The sequence below is a fragment of the Scyliorhinus torazame genome, chromosome 26, assembly GCF_047496885.1.
Source record: "Scyliorhinus torazame isolate Kashiwa2021f chromosome 26, sScyTor2.1, whole genome shotgun sequence".
NCBI classification, from domain to species: Eukaryota; Metazoa; Chordata; class Chondrichthyes; order Carcharhiniformes; family Scyliorhinidae; genus Scyliorhinus; species Scyliorhinus torazame.
The window spans coordinates 45,128,769-45,146,410 of record NC_092732.1 but is presented as its reverse complement, the minus strand read 5'-3'; the positions used below and the strand labels follow the sequence as shown (position 1 = coordinate 45,146,410).

At 53.4% G+C, this 17,642-nt stretch overlaps 1 protein-coding gene and 1 long non-coding RNA gene across 3 annotated transcripts in view; one reads left to right on the top strand and one right to left on the bottom strand.

Moving 5' to 3' along the window:
* Positions 1-6,800, top strand: part of LOC140403034 (thrombospondin-3-like) — a 99,866-nt gene extending 93,066 nt beyond the window's left edge. For both annotated transcript variants that reach the window (XM_072490713.1, XM_072490712.1), the window contains exons 22-23: positions 6,329-6,468; positions 6,589-6,800. In XM_072490713.1, coding sequence (XP_072346814.1) covers positions 6,329-6,468; positions 6,589-6,644 — 196 coding nt within the window. In that variant the 3' untranslated portion in view covers positions 6,645-6,800. The remainder of the gene's footprint in view (positions 1-6,328; positions 6,469-6,588) is intronic.
* A 1,314-nt stretch (positions 6,801-8,114) lies between these two features.
* LOC140403081 (uncharacterized) lies at positions 8,115-11,282 on the bottom strand. Its single transcript, XR_011938247.1, has 2 exons — positions 11,177-11,282; positions 8,115-8,857 (listed from the first exon to the last, which is right to left on the bottom strand). It is a non-coding gene; the product is annotated as an uncharacterized lncRNA (long non-coding RNA).
* Between the last annotated feature and the right edge of the window lie 6,360 nt (positions 11,283-17,642).

Sequence of the window (17,642 nt, the reverse complement as noted above, 5' to 3'; positions counted from 1 at the left end):
CCCTATTAGGCGCCCAATTGGAGAAGACGGCCGTCACGAACTAGAGACTTTTGTTTCAATGTCACTTATTTTCTCTTCCATAAACTTAAGAATATTTTCTTCCCCACTGAAGGGGCCAATCCACCTACCCTGCACAATAGGTGCGGCACCATGGCACAGTGGTTAGCACTGCTGCTTCACAGCTCCAGGGTCCCGGGTTCGATTCCCGGCTTGGGTCACTGTCCGTGCGGAGTCTGCACGTTCTCCCCCGTGTCTGCGTGGGTTTCCTCCGGGTGCTCAGGTTTCCTCCCACAAGTCCCGAAAGACGTGCTTGTTAGGTGAATTGGACATTCTGAATTCTCACTCCGTGCACCCGAACAGGCGCCGGAATGTGGCGACGAGGGGATTTTCACACTAACTTCACAGCAGCGTTAATGTGAGCCTACTCGTGACAATAATAAAGATTATTATAAATTCAGTGATCTTTGAGTTGTGGGGGTGAGACCCACGCGGACACGGGGAGAATGTGCAAACTCCACACGGACAGTGACCTGGGGTCGACCCCGGGTCCTCGGCGCCGTGAGGCAGCGGTGCTAACCACTGCGCCGCCGTGCCTCTCAAGGGGGGGGGGGGGTTCTAGAAGCGAGAGGCTGGGCGAGCGGTCGCCTCTTGTCTATTTTTGTCGGCATTTGCACTGCGGCTGCCAGCCACCAGGGGGAGGTGTGGTCACCAGGAATGTCACACGTACCCCCCCCCCCCCCCACCACCACCCCCAGCCAAACATGAAGCGTCCCTTACTTAATTTCATAAAGAGCCGATCACCTTGTGCGTTGGCCAGCCTGCGACAGGTTTGAATTTTCCTGTTAAAGAATCTATGAAAACCGTGGATGGTTTGAAGGTTGAGTGAAATTGGCCGATGCTCTCTTTCCCTGGGGGCCAGAAGCAGCCCCCGTTCTCGCTGGCGGGAGGGGTGGTGTTTTTGTCATTCTGGTGATTGCTGAACGCGTCCTCCAGATAAACACACAACCCCCCCCCCACCCCCCCCCCCTCTGGTTACGCAGTTCCTTTCCCACGGCAACAGCTCCCCCCCCCATTGTCAGGTAAATCTCCAGGCGGAGGCTGAGGGGCTCAAGTTACTGTTTGTAATCCGGGAACTGCACTCATCCGACCAGCACGATCCCAGCTCTCCGCAGCTCCACCTCCCTTTCTCAGCTTCACTCCATCCATTATATACAGAGGCACAGCGAGGAGACAGGGGCACAGCGAGGAGACAGGGGCACAGCGAGGAGACAGGGACACAGCGAGGAGACAGGGACACAGCGAGGAGACAGGGACACAGCGAGGAGACAGGGACACAGCGAGGAGACAGGGGCACAGCGAGGAGACAGGGACACAGCGAGGAGACAGGGACACAGCGAGGAGACAGAGACACAGCGAGGAGACAGAGACACAGCGAGGAGACAGGGGCACAGCGAGGAGACAGAGACACAGCGAGGAGACAGAGACACAGCGAGGAGACAGGGACACAGCGAGGAGACAGGGACACAGCGAGGAGACAGGGACACAGCGAGGAGACAGGGACACAGCGAGGAGACAGGGGCACAGCGAGGAGACAGAGACACAGCGAGGAGACAGGGACACAGCGAGGAGACAGGGACACAGCGAGGAGACAGAGACACAGCGAGGAGACAGGGGCACAGCGAGGAGACAGGGACACAGCGAGGAGACAGAGGCACAGCGAGGAGACAGGGGCACAGCGAGGAGACAGGGACACAGCGAGGAGACAGGGACACAGCGAGGAGACAGGGACACAGCGAGGAGACAGAGACACAGCGAGGAGACAGGGGCACAGCGAGGAGACAGGGACACAGCGAGGAGACAGGGGCACAGCGAGGAGACAGGGGCACAGCGAGGAGACAGGGGCACAGCGAGGAGACAGGGGCACAGCGAGGAGACAGGGCCACAGCGAGGAGACAGAGACACAGCGAGGAGACAGAGACACAGCGAGGAGACAGGGGCACAGCGAGGAGACAGGGGCACAGCGAGGAGACAGGGACACAGCGAGGAGACAGAGACACAGCGAGGAGACAGAGACACAGCGAGGAGACAGAGACACAGCGAGGAGACAGAGACACAGCGAGGAGACAGGGACACAGCGAGGAGACAGGGACACAGCGAGGAGACAGGGACACAGCGAGGAGACAGAGACACAGCGAGGAGACAGGGGCACAGCGAGGAGACAGGGACACAGCGAGGAGACAGGGGCACAGCGAGGAGACAGGGGCACAGCGAGGAGACAGGGGCACAGCGAGGAGACAGGGCCACAGCGAGGAGACAGAGACACAGCGAGGAGACAGAGACACAGCGAGGAGACAGGGGCACAGCGAGGAGACAGAGACACAGCGAGGAGACAGGGACACAGCGAGGAGACAGAGACACAGCGAGGAGACAGAGACACAGCGAGGAGACAGACACAGCGAGGAGACAGAGACACAGCGAGGAGACAGACACAGCGAGGAGACAGGGGCACAGCGAGGAGACAGAGACACAGCGAGGAGACAGGGGCACAGCGAGGAGACAGGGACACAGCGAGGAGACAGAGACAGAGCGAGGAGACAGAGACACAGCGAGGAGACAGAGGCACAGCGAGGAGACAGAGACACAGCGAGGAGACAGGGACACAGCGAGGAGACAGAGACACAGCGAGGAGACAGGGACACAGCGAGGAGACAGGGACACAGCGAGGAGACAGGGACACAGCGAGGAGACAGGGACACAGCGAGGAGACAGGGACACAGCGAGGAGACAGGGACACAGCGAGGAGACAGGGACACAGCGAGGAGACAGAGACACAGCGAGGAGACAGGGACACAGCGAGGAGACAGAGACACAGCGAGGAGACAGGGATACAGCGAGGAGACAGAGACACAGCGAGGAGAGAGAGACAGAGCGAGGAGACAGAGACACAGCGAGGAGACAGGGACACAGCGAGGAGACAGAGACACAGCGAGGAGACAGGGACACAGCGAGGAGACAGGGACACAGCGAGGAGACAGGGACACAGCGAGGAGACAGGGACACAGCGAGGAGACAGGGACACAGCGAGGAGACAGAGACAGAGCGAGGAGACAGGGACACAGCGAGGAGACAGAGACACAGCGAGGAGACAGGGACACAGCGAGGAGACAGGGGCACAGCGAGGAGACAGAGACACAGCGAGGAGACAGGGGCACAGCGAGGAGACAGGGGCACAGCGAGGAGACAGAGACACAGCGAGGAGTCAGAGACACAGCGAGGAGACAGGGACACAGCGAGGAGACAGGGACACAGCGAGGAGACAGAGACACAGCGAGGAGACAGAGACAGAGCGAGGAGACAGGGACACAGCGAGGAGACAGGGACACAGCGAGGAGACAGAGACACAGCGAGGAGACAGAGACACAGCGCGGAGACAGGGACACAGCGAGGAGACAGAGACAGAGCGAGGAGACAGAGACACAGCGAGGAGACAGACACAGCGAGGAGACAGAGACAGAGCGAGGAGACAGAGACACAGCGAGGAGACAGGGACACAGCGAGGAGACAGGGACACAGCGAGGAGACAGAGGCACAGCGAGGAGACAGAGACACAGCGAGGAGACAGGGACACAGCGAGGAGACAGGGACACAGCGAGGAGACAGGGACACAGCGAGGAGACAGGGACACAGCGAGGAGACAGGGGCACAGCGAGGAGACAGGGACACAGCGAGGAGACAGGGACACAGCGAGGAGACAGGGACACAGCGAGGAGACAGGGACACAGCGAGGAGACAGAGACACAGCGAGGAGACAGGGACACAGCGAGGAGACAGGGACACAGCGAGGAGACAGAGACACAGCGAGGAGACAGAGACACAGCGAGGAGACAGGGACACAGCGAGGAGACAGAGACACAGCGAGGAGGCAGAGACACAGCGAGGAGACAGAGACACAGCGAGGAGACAGAGACACAGCGAGGAGACAGGGGCACAGCGAGGAGACAGGGACACAGCGAGGAGACAGGGACACAGCGAGGAGACAGGGACACAGCGAGGAGACAGAGACACAGCGAGGAGACAGAGACACAGCGAGGAGACAGGGACACAGCGAGGAGACAGGGACACAGCGAGGAGACAGGGACACAGCGAGGAGACAGGGACACAGCGAGGAGACAGGGACACAGCGAGGAGACAGGGACACAGCGAGGAGACAGAGACACAGCGAGGAGACAGGGACACAGCGAGGAGACAGAGACACAGCGAGGAGACAGGGGCACAGCGAGGAGACAGAGACACAGCGAGGAGACAGAGACACAGCGAGGAGACAGGGACACAGGGAGGAGACAGGGACACAGCGAGGAGACAGAGACACAGCGAGGAGACAGAGACACAGCGAGGAGACAGGGACACAGCGAGGAGACAGAGACACAGCGAGGAGACAGAGACACAGCGAGGAGACAGAGACACAGCGAGGAGACAGGGACACAGCGAGGAGACAGGGGCACAGCGAGGAGACAGGGACACAGCGAGGAGACAGGGGCACAGCGAGGAGACAGGGACACAGCGAGGAGACAGGGGCACAGCGAGGAGACAGAGACACAGCGAGGAGACAGGGACACAGCGAGGAGACAGGGGCACAGCGAGGAGACAGGGACACAGCGAGGAGACAGGGACACAGCGAGGAGACAGAGACACAGCGAGGAGACAGGGACACAGCGAGGAGACAGGGACACAGCGAGGAGACAGAGACACAGCGAGGAGACAGAGACACAGCGAGGAGACAGAGACACAGCGAGGAGACAGAGACACAGCGAGGAGACAGAGTCACAGCGAGGAGACAGAGACACAGCGAGGAGACAGAGACACAGCGAGGAGACAGAGACACAGCGAGGAGACAGGGGCACAGCGAGGAGACAGAGACACAGCGAGGAGACAGAGACACAGCGAGGAGACAGGGACACAGCGAGGAGACAGGGGCACAGCAAGAGGGAGAGAACCAGTGAGAGGGAGAGAGAGAACCACTTCCAGGTTGAAAGGTAGCCACACACACACACACACACACACACACACACACACACACACACCCCGTGCAAGAGACAGTACTGAGCTGAGCTTTCAATGTCGACTGGTTGAGAGATTTAATCATCTTTATTGTCACAAGTAGGCTTCACATTAACACTGCAATGACGTTACTGTGAAAATTCCCTGATCACCGCATCCTGGCGCCTGTTCGGGTACACAGAGGGAGAATTCAGAATGTTCAATTCACCCAACAGCACGTCTTTCGGGACTTGTGGGAGGAAACCGGAGCACCCGGAGGAAACCCACGCAGACACGGGGAGGACGTGCAGACTCCGCACAGACAGTGACCCGAGCCGTGAACCGAACCCTGGAGCTGTGAAGCAACAGTGCTAACCACTGTGCTACCGTGCCGCCCAGTATTTGGTACTGAGTGTGAATGGGTCTCTCTTCTGGCCAGTGTATACTGCTCGAGAATGTGATTCCCCCATATCGGAGGCGAATATCTCTGTGCGGAGTCTGCACGTTCTCCCCGTGTCTGCGTGGGTTTCCTCCGGGTGCTCCGATTTCCTCCCACAGTCCAAAGACGTGCGGGTTAGCTGGATTGGCCGTGCTACATTGCTCCTTAGTGTCTCGGGTTGTGCAGGTTGGGTGTGGTTCCGGGGATAGGGCGGGGAGCGGGCCTCGATATGGGTCCTCTTTCGCAGGTCGGCTACGGTTTGGCTTAGCAGACTCGATGGGCCGAATGTAGGGATTGTATGAATTATAGAATGGAGGAGGTTATTCAGCCTATTGTTTGTCTGAAGGGCACCTCGTCATCCCCACCACCCTGCCCTTTCCCCGGTTTAATCTTGTGATCCTGGTCCGCCCCGCCCCACCCCGCCCCTTCCTAACGCCCCCGAACACTCCCGTTTCTGCTCTAATTTACGCGTCATCGCGCTCCTTCGCCATGTTAGTGAAGCCATCCAGTGGGATGAATATCTGATTACTCTGCTGCCCTCCGACCTGTACACTGAACTTAATAAACCGCCGATCTGAGATGCAGCATTGTCTTCACAGCGAGGGGTGTCTGTCCGAAGGGAAGGGGGTCAGGTTGAAAGGTTACACAGCTAAACGGGCAGAACCCACCTTGCAGGTGACTGACCTGCTGGGCATTTCCAGATCTCTGGAGACTGCCCACGTGGCTGATGGCACCTGGTTGGGTGCAGACAGCAGTTTCACGACTGCGCCATCTTAACGGGCTTCCAAAACGCTTGGGGGCCGGGAGGAATATTTCCCTCAATTAAAAAGCAGTTTCTTTGTTCCCTCTCAGAGTTAAACTGTACGAAGGACCTCATCTTGTGGCCGACTCGGGCGTCACAATCGACACGACGATGCGAGGAGGCCGCCTTGGTGCCTTCTGCTTCTCCCAAGAGAACATTATTTGGTCCAACCTACGCTACAGGTGTAACGGTGAGTAGAGCATCGTACCGCCAGTAACCCAGGGGCGCACTATTAACTGGCAAAAGGAAGGGGATAGAGACGTGCCTGATACTTCCACTCACTGATCTTTCCTCTGCGCTTCTCTCACAGACACAATTCCCGACGACTTTGAACCGTTCCGGAAGTTGCTGCAACTTGGCCTGTGAGGGCGTTGAGGATGTTCGCACCGCAGAGCGGCCTTGGGAGACACTGTCGGACATTTCCAGAACGAGTGAATTGGGCCCGATCGCAACGAGAGAGAATTTTTAAAAACTCCACACACCCCCCAAAAAAAAATAAAAAAATAGAAAAGAACATAATAAAACTGTCCGGGAGTGTTAATGTCAAAGTAAACATTGTCCCTGGGTCACTCCAGGGGGGTTGGGAATTACAAGGAGTGACTGTGAAGAGTTGGGGGGGGGTTTAATAATAATAATCTTCATTATTGTCACGAGTAGGCTTACATTAACACTGCAATGAAGTTACTGTGAAAAGCCCCTAGTCGCCACACTCCGGCGCCTGTTCGGGTACACACCGGGAGAATTCAGAATGTCCAATCCACCTAACAGCACGTCTTTCGGGACTTGTGGGAGGAAGCCGGAGCACCCGGAGGAAACCCACGCAGACACGGGGAGGACGTGCAGACTCCGCACAGACAGTGACCCGAGCCGGGATTCGAACCCGGGACCCTGGCGCTGTGAAGCAGCAGTGCTAACCACCGTGCAGCCCACCCAGCAACCCTACCTAACTTTTGGACATGGGGCAATTGAGGGTGACCACTCCACCCAGGCCGCACATCTTTGAGACGGCTATGCCATTGAGGAAGATCAGGGCTGATCTGGTTGTAACGTCAACCCCACATTCCTGCCCCCCCCCCCCCCCCCTCATCCTCCCAAGGAGTTACTGCAAAGGGTCAGTTTGTTATTGCGCCTGAATGATTTTGCATGGTTTCCGAATAGATGTTTTCTTTCTCTACCCCTCCCTCACGTCAGAGGTACCAGATTGACAGGGTTCCTCCCCTCACATTGGCCCACCGTCTTTGTGCCAGACCACGTCCTCTGTATCAGCCTCTCTGGGGTAAGCAGCTCTTGCCTGTCACTGTTTCACTCGCTCCAGCCAGACATCTTTCATTTACAGTTTTTGATTTTCTAAGTAGGGCGAGCAGCAGGTATTAGCACATCGGTCATGTCCCTCCCCTTCTCGATGCCTTGGCGCTGTGCACGCATTAATGCACCTCAGTCAGCCTTAGCCCAAGCCTCCTCCTCCTCCTCCAGCCTCTCTCCTGTCTCCACTTAAGGTCTCTCCGAAGCTCACCTTGTCCGTGAAACCCCCGACCCGCTGGCTTGATTCCCTTGACCCTGCTCTCACAGCCGCTGACCACCTAACTCCCTCTCTGGGCACCATCTGATGGACACTGAAAATGGTTCTCGGGGCGGCACGGTGGCGCAGTGGGTTAGCACTGCTGCCTCACGGCGCCGAGGTCCTGGGTTCGATCCCGGCTCTGGGTCACTGTCCGTGTGGAGTTTGCACATTCTCCCCGTGTCTGCGTGGGTTTCACCCCCACAACCCAAAGATGTGCAGGGTAGGTGGATTGGCCGCGCTAAATTGCCCCTTCATTGGAAAAAACAATAATTGGGTACGCTAAAAAAAAAATTTTAATTTCCCAAAAATAAACAATTGGGTCCTCCGAATGTATAAAAGAAAAAATACATATAAGTTGTTGTCAGTACTGAATCTCAGACTGCAAGTCCAGGAAATGGTACTACTGTGCGGTTAAAGGTCTGGAACAGTTGTTATTCTCCGATTCCTCGCATACACTCACTCTGCTTTGACAGAGAGCCATCCAGACTCAAAACGTTAGCTCGCCCCACGGGTGCTGTCCGGCTTTCTGGGGACTCCAGCATTTTCCGGTTTCCTTTCGGGTTCGAGCAGTCGCGGTCATTTGCTTTTCACTTCTTTTGTCCCTCGCCGTGACCAAACCGTGACAGCATTCACCCACAGATTGGGGGGGGGGAGAGGGGTGGAGGGGGGAGGAGGGAACACAGATTGGCCACGTGCAGACCGGGCTTAAACCTGTATGCCGGGTCGGTGGGTGTTTCTCTGGCCCGCGTCACCAATTCCGGGACGCTTGTAAGGAAAGAACTCAATGCATATTACAGCCCTCCCGACCTTGGAACGGAAGGACGCCCTCGATACGCCAGGGGGGCACAGCTGGTCTCAACTCCTGCCTCGCTGCGGGCAAATCGAGCAGACTGGGAGGCCGGGACGAGTGCAATATTGGAACAAAGTGAGACAACACTGCACCTCGTCCCGCACCAGCCAGTCAACTGGAGTGACGAGGAGTTTCTTCATCGGGATTCTGCGACCCTGTCGCCTCAACCTGGAGGAGGTAATGGCAGGAATTAAAACAAGGAAGCAGGAGAGGGGAAGGAAGGAGTCTGACGAGCCGAGCATTACGCTCCAAGATAACGCGGAATTGAAACAAGTCACAGGAGCAGTGTTCAACACCCGTTAGCCTATTTTGCAAAGTTACATTTCCAAAGCACAGCACAATATTTTAAAATTATTTTTTCAAGAGCTCATTCATTTTCATTGATTTTGATCTTTACAAGAATATTGTAAATTCTGTTCCAGCTCGGAGATCCTGTTAAGAAGCAGGACGGAGCCGCGATGTCCCAGAGTATATTATAGTGCAGTCATTTTCTAATACAGGCAACAGAACAGTGTTGGGAGAAGATGCAGACCTTGCCCAGTTCAAATCTATCACTATGGTCATCGGATTTACCAGATTAATTTTACCGTGTGGGCCCCTGGATTCATCTCTGAGAGAATTCCGGGATTAATCTCTGTGAGGATTCTGGGATTAATCACTGTGAGGATTCCAGGATTAATCTCTGTGTGGACCCCGGGATTAATTTTGTGAGGATTCCGGGATTAATCTCAGTGAGGATTCCGGGATTAATCTCTGTGAGGATTCCAGGATTAATCTCAGTGAGGATTCCGGGATTAATCTCTGTGAGGATTCCAGGATTTATCTCTGTGAGGATTCCGGGATGAATCTCTGAGAGAATTCCGGGATTAATCTCTGTGAGGATTCCTGGATTAACCTCTGTGCGTATTCCGGGATTAATCTCTGTGAGGATTCCGGGATTAATCTCTGTGAGAATTCCGGATTAACCTCTGTGAGAATTCTGGGATTAATCTCTGTGAGGATTCTGGGATTAATCTCTGTGAGGATTCCGGGATGAATCTCTGTGAGGATCCCGGGATTCATCTCTGTGAGGATTCCAGGATTAATATCTGTGAGGATCCCGGGATTAATATCTGTGAGAATTCCGGGATTAATCTCTGTGAGGATTCCGGGATTAATTTCTGTGAGGATTCCTGGATTAATCTGTGTGGGGATTCTGGGATTAATCTCAGTGAGGATTCTGGGATTAATCTGTGTGAGGATTCCGGGATTAATTTCTGTGAGGATTCCGGGATTAATCTGTGTGAGGATTCCGGGATTAATCTCTGTGGGGATTCCGGGATTAATCTCAGTGAGGATTCCGGGATTAATATGTGAGGATTCCAGGATTAATCTGTGTGAGGATTCCGGGATTAATCTCTGTGAGGATTTCGGGATTAATCTGTGTGCGGATTCCGGGATTAATCTGTGTGAGGATTCCGGGATTAATCTGTGTGAGGATTCCGGGATTAATCTCTGAGGATTCCGGGATTAATCTCTGTGAGGATCCCGGGATTAATCTCTGTGAGAATTCCAGGATTAATCTGTGTGACTATTCCGGGATTAATCTCTGTGCTGATCCCGGGATTAATCTCTGAGGATTCCGGGATTAATCTCTGTGTGGATCCCGGGATTAATCTCTGTGAGGATCCCAGGATTAATCTCTGTGAGGATCCCGGGATTAATCTGTGTGAGGATTCCGGGATTAATCTCTGTGAGGATTTCGGGATTAATCTGTGTGAGGATTCCGGGATTAATCTGTGTGAGGATTCCGGGATTAATCTGTGTGAGGATTCCCGGATTAATCTCTGAGGATTCCGGGATTAATCTCTGTGAGGATCCCGGGATTAATCTCTGTGCTGAGCCCGGGATTAATTTCACCGTTGTATTTTCCAGATATAAGGACAAATGTCTTTCCCGCTGAGAGATTTTGAGTTGGATTTGGCTCCTGACTGATTGACTGTTTTTCGGTTGTTGGAGGTCAGGGGTATTTGAATGAAGATTGATTCCTGTTTCCAATTCTTCCCGATGTAAACGCGGAGCGACGGCGGCGGTGCCAGTTCCAATTTCCTTCCCCCCACCCCACTCGGTGAACAGGCTGAGTTTCTTCCCAGGGCACAAGAAAACAAACATTAGTTAATGAATAACTGCGGCTCTGGGAGTTGTCCCGGCGACGGGCTCCTAGCAACACGGCGAAACCAGCTCAATGGAGGGAGAGAGCCAGAAAGAAGAGGGGGATGGAGAAAATGATTAAAAGGAAGGGAGGGAGAAATAGAGAGCAGAGGAAGGGGGGGGGAAAGTTTATGGAAAGTTTACTCTCAAGGGCAAAGTAAATTCTACCATTCTGGAAACCACGGCCACAGGATGGTGCAACTTAACTTCGAATCGCATTAGCAAAGCTTTTTTTTTGTTGTTTTGCAATTGAATAATTTGTCTCGAAACCGATTCGCTCCCACTCAAGTTACAAACCTGTTTTTTAAAAAAGTCTTCCTTCTCCCTCCCGCGGGATTTACTCCGTGTTGGCTTCTGTGCTCCACCACTTTGCGGCTCTGTGCAAATCACACTTGGGTCTAAATGAGTCTCTCTTACTTAATCCCGCCCTTTTCCCTCTCACACCAACCAAAGACAGGGCCCAGCTCACTGGGGCACGTCCTGCCACTTAAAGGGGTCCTGCCCGGGTTAAAGAGGGCGCCTCCGCACCTTTGCGGTCGGGGGAATCGACCCTTTGGGAGTGACAAGCTTCTCACTTGTTTCAATTCAAGACATTGATCATTTCTCAGGGCGAGGGGCAATGATGCCACGATGTGACTGTCGGTCAGCAGCTATCCAGGGCGGGGCTGGAGAGGTTCCCCGTCATTGAGATGGACCCAAATGGGCGGCGCAGTGGTTAGCACTGCTTCACGGCGCCGAGGTCCCAGGTTCGATCCCGGCTCTGGGTCACTGTCCGTGTGGAGTTTGCACGTTCTCCTCGTGTCTGCGTGGGTTTCACCCCCACAACCCAAAGATGTGCAGGGTGGGTGGATTGGCTGCGCTAAATTGCCCCTTAAAGTAAATTTAGAGTACCCAAATCATTTCTCCAATTAAGGGGTGTGGCCACATCTTTGGGTTGTGGGGGTGAGACCCACGCGCAGACGCGAGGAGAACGTGGAAAGTCCACGCGGGACAGTGACCCAGAGGGAACACCTCCTCCGCCAACTCAGGGAGGTCTCTGGCTTTGCGACTGACCAAAATGGAGAAGGTACCAAACGTATCAGGAGACTGTGTGATAAGCGCAGAGGTGAACCCGAGGCGTCGGGGAGAGAGTAAAAACCTCTCAGCCACTCACCTGCCTGATCCTTCAAGCACCACCTGTCCTGCGGGTGGCAGAGTCTCCAAATCACACACTAAGCCTGTCAGCCATCTCCGAGCCTGCTGAACCAGAATACAATGCAGTCACCCTCGGTCCCAAGGGACTGACTGAGAAGGAAGATCAAATATCGGAGCGACTAACTGACATTACACCAAGTCAAACACAGAGTGAAATAATACTCAGTCCTTGATACTGCAATAGTCCTTCGATATTGCTGCCTCGTGCCTACAGTTTTTAATATATCACCAATAGACAGGTGATATTGAGCTATGTTCATTTCTGATCATAAATAACCTCTACAGTGCAAGGGTTGGCCATTTGACCATCGGGTCTGCAGCAAATTTCGGAACCAGCACCCACCCAAACTCACACCCCTGCCTTAACCCCATAACTCCCCCTAACCCTTTGGACACTAAGGGGCAATTGACCATGGTCAACATGGGCAAGGAACCCTCCTGCTGATTACCACGTGCCGGCCATCACGTACTCGTCCTTGTTGAACACCACTTGGAGGACACACAATAGGTTCTGGGTGGGGGGGGGCGTGTGTCCATCACCAAGATTGGCTCAGTATCACCACCACCGACCCAGCTGACCGGGTCCTAAAGGACAGAGCTGCGAGACTGGGACTGCAGCAGGGGGTGAGGGAACCAACAAGAGGGAAAAACATACTTGACCTCGTCCTCACCAACCTGCCGGCTGCAGATGTATCTGTCCCTGACAGTATCGGTGGAAGTGACCACCGCACAGTCCTTGTGGAGACAAAGTCCCGTCTTCATATTGAGGACACCCTCCATCGTGTTGTGTGGCACCGTGCGAAATGGGAGAGATTCAGAACAGATCTCGGAAGTCAAAACTGGGCATCCATGAGGCGCTGAGGGTCATCAGCAGCAGCAGAATTGTATCGACCACAGTCTGTAACCTGATGGCCCGGGATATACCGTAGCACGGTAGCATTGTGGATAGCACAATTGCTTCACAGCTCCAGGGAGCCGGGTTCGATTCCCGGCTCGGGTCACTGTCTGTGCGGAGTCTGCACGTTCTCCCCGTGTCTGCGTGGGTTTCCTCCGGGTGCTCCGGTTTCCTCCCACAAGCCCCGAAAGATGTGCTGTTGGGTGAATTGGACATTCTGAATTCTCCCTCCGTGTACCCGAACAGGCGCCGGAGTGTGGCGACTAGGGGATTCTCACAGTAACTTCATTGCAGTGTTAATGTAAACCTACTTGTGACAATAGTAAAGTTTATAGTTCAAACATGGACTAAAGAGCTGAATGCCAGAGGTGAGGTGCGAGTGACTGCCCTCGACATCAAGGCAGCGTTTGACCGAGTGTGGCATCAAGGAGCCCGCGCTAAACTGGAGTCAGTGGGAATCGGGGGGGAAACTCTCCGCTGGTTGGGGTCATACCCGGCACAAAGGAAGATGGTTGTGGTGGTTGGAGGTCAATCATCTCAGCTCCAGGACATCACTGCAGGAGTTCCTCAGGGTCGTGTCCTCGGCCCCAACCATCTTCAGCTGCTTCATCAATGACCTCCCTTCCATCATATTTGCGGGTGACTGCACAATGTTCAGCACCATTCGCGTCTCCCCAGATACTGAAGCAGTCCCTGTCCAAATGCAGCAAGACTCGGACAATATCCAGGCTCAGGGCTGACAAGGGGCAAGTTACAATCGCTCCACACGAGTGCCCGGCAGTGACCATCTCCTACAAGAGAGGATCTAACCATCGCCCCTTGACATTCAATGACATCACCATCGCTGTGTCCCCCACAATCAACATTCTGGGGGTTACCATTGATCAGAAACTGAACTGGACCCAGCCGTATAAATACTGTGGCTACCAGAGCAGGTCAGAGGATAGGAATTCTACTAGGAGTAACTTACCTCCTGACCCCCCCAAAGCCTGTCCACCATCCACAAGGCACAAGTCAGGAGTATAATGGAATGCCCCCACTTGCCTGGATGAGCGCAGCTCCAACAACACTCAAGAAGCTCAACACCATCCAGGCCCCGCTTGATTGCTCCCCCTTCCATAAACAGACAAACCTTCCCCCACCGATGCACAGTGCCAGCCGTGTGTACCATCAGCAAGGTTCCTTAGGCAGCACCTTCCAAATCCAAGACCACTCCGATCTAGAAGGACAAGAGCAGCAGATACCTGGGAACCCCACCACCTGGAGGTTCCCCTCCCAGTCACTCACCCCCCTGACTGGGAAATATATCGGCCGTTCCTTCACTGTCGCTGGGGCAACATCGTGGAACTCCCTCCCTAACAGCACAGTGGGTGTACCTACACCTCAGGGACTGCAGTGGTTCAGGAAGACAGCTCACCCACCACCTTCTGAAGGGCAACTAGGGAAGGGCAATAAATGCTGGGCCCAACCAGCCAAGCCCACATCCTGTAAATTAATTTTAAAAATCCCACATTTGGACTGTGGGAGGAAACCGGAGCACCCGGAGGAAACCCACGCAGACACGGGGAGGACGTGCAGACTCCGCACAGACAGTGACCCAAGGCCGGGAATCGAACCCGGGACCCTGCCGCTGTGAAGCCACAGTGCTACCATGCTGCCCATAGGAATGTACGTCAGGAATAAAAGAGGAAGAAATGCAAGCTCAGAGATGCACTGAGCATGTAGTGTGGTACTGATGAATTAGAACTACAAGGGCAAGTTGTCACGGGATGTCAAACCTCTTGGACACTGAGACGCCGAGCGTCCTGATACGTGGGGAGAAATATTAAGACACGTGGGCGGCACTCCATAGCATTTACAAGGCCATTGTCCGGTTGGCAAGGTCAGATAATGCACGTTTACCATTCTGCCCTTGCATTAGATTGGATCCAAGGGGGAGTCGTTGAGGAGTCTGGTAGCTGTGGGGAAGAAGCTATTCCTATGTCTGGATTTGCATTTGGATTCTGTTTATTGTCACGTGTACCGAGGTACAGTGAAAAGTATTTTTCTGCGTACAGTCCATACTATATCGTTCTATACATGAAAATAAAAGAAAATACATAATAGGGCAACACGGCATACACAATGTAACTACGTAAGCACTGGCATCGGGTGAAGCATACAGGGTGTAGTGTTAATCAGGTCAGTCCATAAGAGGGTCATTTAGGAGTCTGGTGACAGTGGGGAAGAAGCTGTTTTTGAGTCTGTTCGTGCGTGTCCTCAGACTTCTGTATCTCCTGCCCGATGGAAGAAGCGTGTGGACCTTGTGTTGCCCGGTTATGTATTTTCTTTTCATGTACTAAATGATCTGTTTGAGCTGCTCACAGAACAATACTTTTTGCTGCACCTCGGTACACGTGACAATAAACAAAAATCCAAAATGTCTCACCTTGGATTTGGATCCAAAGCCAAGGTGAGACATTTTGTGACAGAGAGCGAGGAACGGTGGTATAAAATCAAGCATAGAGTTCAGAGGGTGCAGAGCGGAGGGACCTGGTGATATATGGGCACAGATGCTTGAAGGTGGCAGGGCAGATTGAGAAAGTGGTTAGTAAAGAATACGATGCCCTGTGTGAGGACAAGCGGGCGGGATGGGGAGGGAGGGGGGCTCAAAAAGAATGCATGAAGTTATGGTGAAACTTTATGAAACACCAGTCCAATTTCAACTGGAGTATTGTGTCCAATTCTGGGATCCAGCTTCAGGAAGAATGTGAAGGTAGTCGAGAGGGAGCTGAAAAGTTTCAGGACAATGGCTCAAGAAGTTAGAAACTTTTGGCAACAAGCATAGATTGGAGAAGTTGGATTTGTTCTCCTTGAAGTGACTGTTGAGAGGAGATTTGATGGAGATATTCAAAAGGGTCAGGGACGAGATAAGGAGAAAGTATTTCCATTGGGGGAAGGGTCAAGAATGTGGTGACGTAGGGCGGCAGGGCGGCGCAGTGGTTAGCACTGCTGCCTCACGGTGCCGAGGACCCGGGTTCGGTCCCGGCTCTGGGTCACTGTCCGTGTGGAGTTTGCACATTCTCCCCGTGTCTGCGTGGGTTTCGCCCCCACAACCCAAAGATGTGCAGGGTAGGTGGATTGGCCACGCTAAATTGCCCCTTAATTGGAAAAAACAATAATTGAGTACTCTAAATTTATGAAAAAAAAGAGATCAGTCAAGTTTCAATCTCCTCAGACAAAACCATTAAAGAGATCAAGTTCCAATACCTTTCAGGATGCACACACACAGGTACAAACTTGAATAAAATGAGGTTATACTGCAGCAAATTTCATCCAATCAAAACTGATAACCATATCAGCTAATTGACGGACATCTAGCTGGGCAAATCAAAGACAGCAGACTCCAGGCAAAGAGCCAATTAGAGACAAAGCAAGGGTATACGGTGTTAGTGAGGCCACACCTGGAGTATTGTGTTCAGTTTTGGTCTCCTTACTTGAGAAAGGACGTACTGGCACTGGAGGGTGTGCAGAGGAGATTCATTAGGTTAATCCCAGAGCTGAAGGGGTTGGATTACGAGGAGAGGTTGAGTAGACTGGGACTGTACTCGTTGGAATTTAGAAGGATGAGGGGGGATCTTATAGAAACATATAAAATTATGAAGGGAATAGATAGGATAGATGCGGGCAGGTTGTTTCCACTGGCGGGTGAAAGCAGAACTAGGGGGCATAGCCTCAAAATAAGGGGAAGTAGATTTAGGACTGAGTTTAGGAGGAACTTCTTCACCCAAAGGGTTGTGAATCTATGGAATTCCTTGCCCAGTGAAGCAGTTGAGGCTCCTTCATTCAATGTTTTTAAGATAAAGATAGATAGTTTTTTGAAGAATAAAGGGATTAAGGGTTATGGTGTTCGGGCCGGAAAGTGGAGCTGAGTCCACAAAAGATCAGCCATGATCTCATTGATACATAGATACATAGAATTTACAGTGCAGAAGGAGGCCATTCGGCCCATCGAGTCTGCTCCGGCTCTTGGAAAGAGCACCCTACCCAAGGTCAACACCTCCACCCTATCCCCATAACCCAGTAACCTCACCCAACCCCACCCAACACTAAGGGCAACCTTGGACACTAAGGGCAATTTATCACGGCCAATCCAGCTAACCCGCACATCTTTGGACTGTGGGAGGAAACCGGAGCACCCGGAGGAAACCCACGCACACACGGGGAGGACGTGCAGACTCCGCACAGACAGTGACCCGAGCCGGAATCGAACCTGGGATCCTGGAGCTGTGAAGCAATTGTGCTTGAGGGGCCAGATGGCCTACTCCTGCTCCTAGTTCTTATGTTCTTATGTTAACACAAAGATAAGCATCTCCTTAAAGAGCGTAGCCCAGAAATGAAGCCTTCGTTCTATCTCCCTCTGTCTCTCTCTAAGCCTGTCCTGGGCCCACTCTCATGTGCGGTGCGCTGCCTTCTTTAAATTACTTCCAAGTATCTCCTAAATTTATTATGTTTTGTGCTGGCCAGTTGGCCAAGTTGTTTTAGCAAAGTATCAGAAATTGTGTACCGTCAGCCGCACTGCCCAACATTGAAATCAAAAGCGAACTTTTACCCTTTTATTGAGAGAAAATACAAGGATTCATCAAACCAGGGCTCCGTCACGCGCGGTCGAGAGCTCGGCCCGTCGGAGGCAGC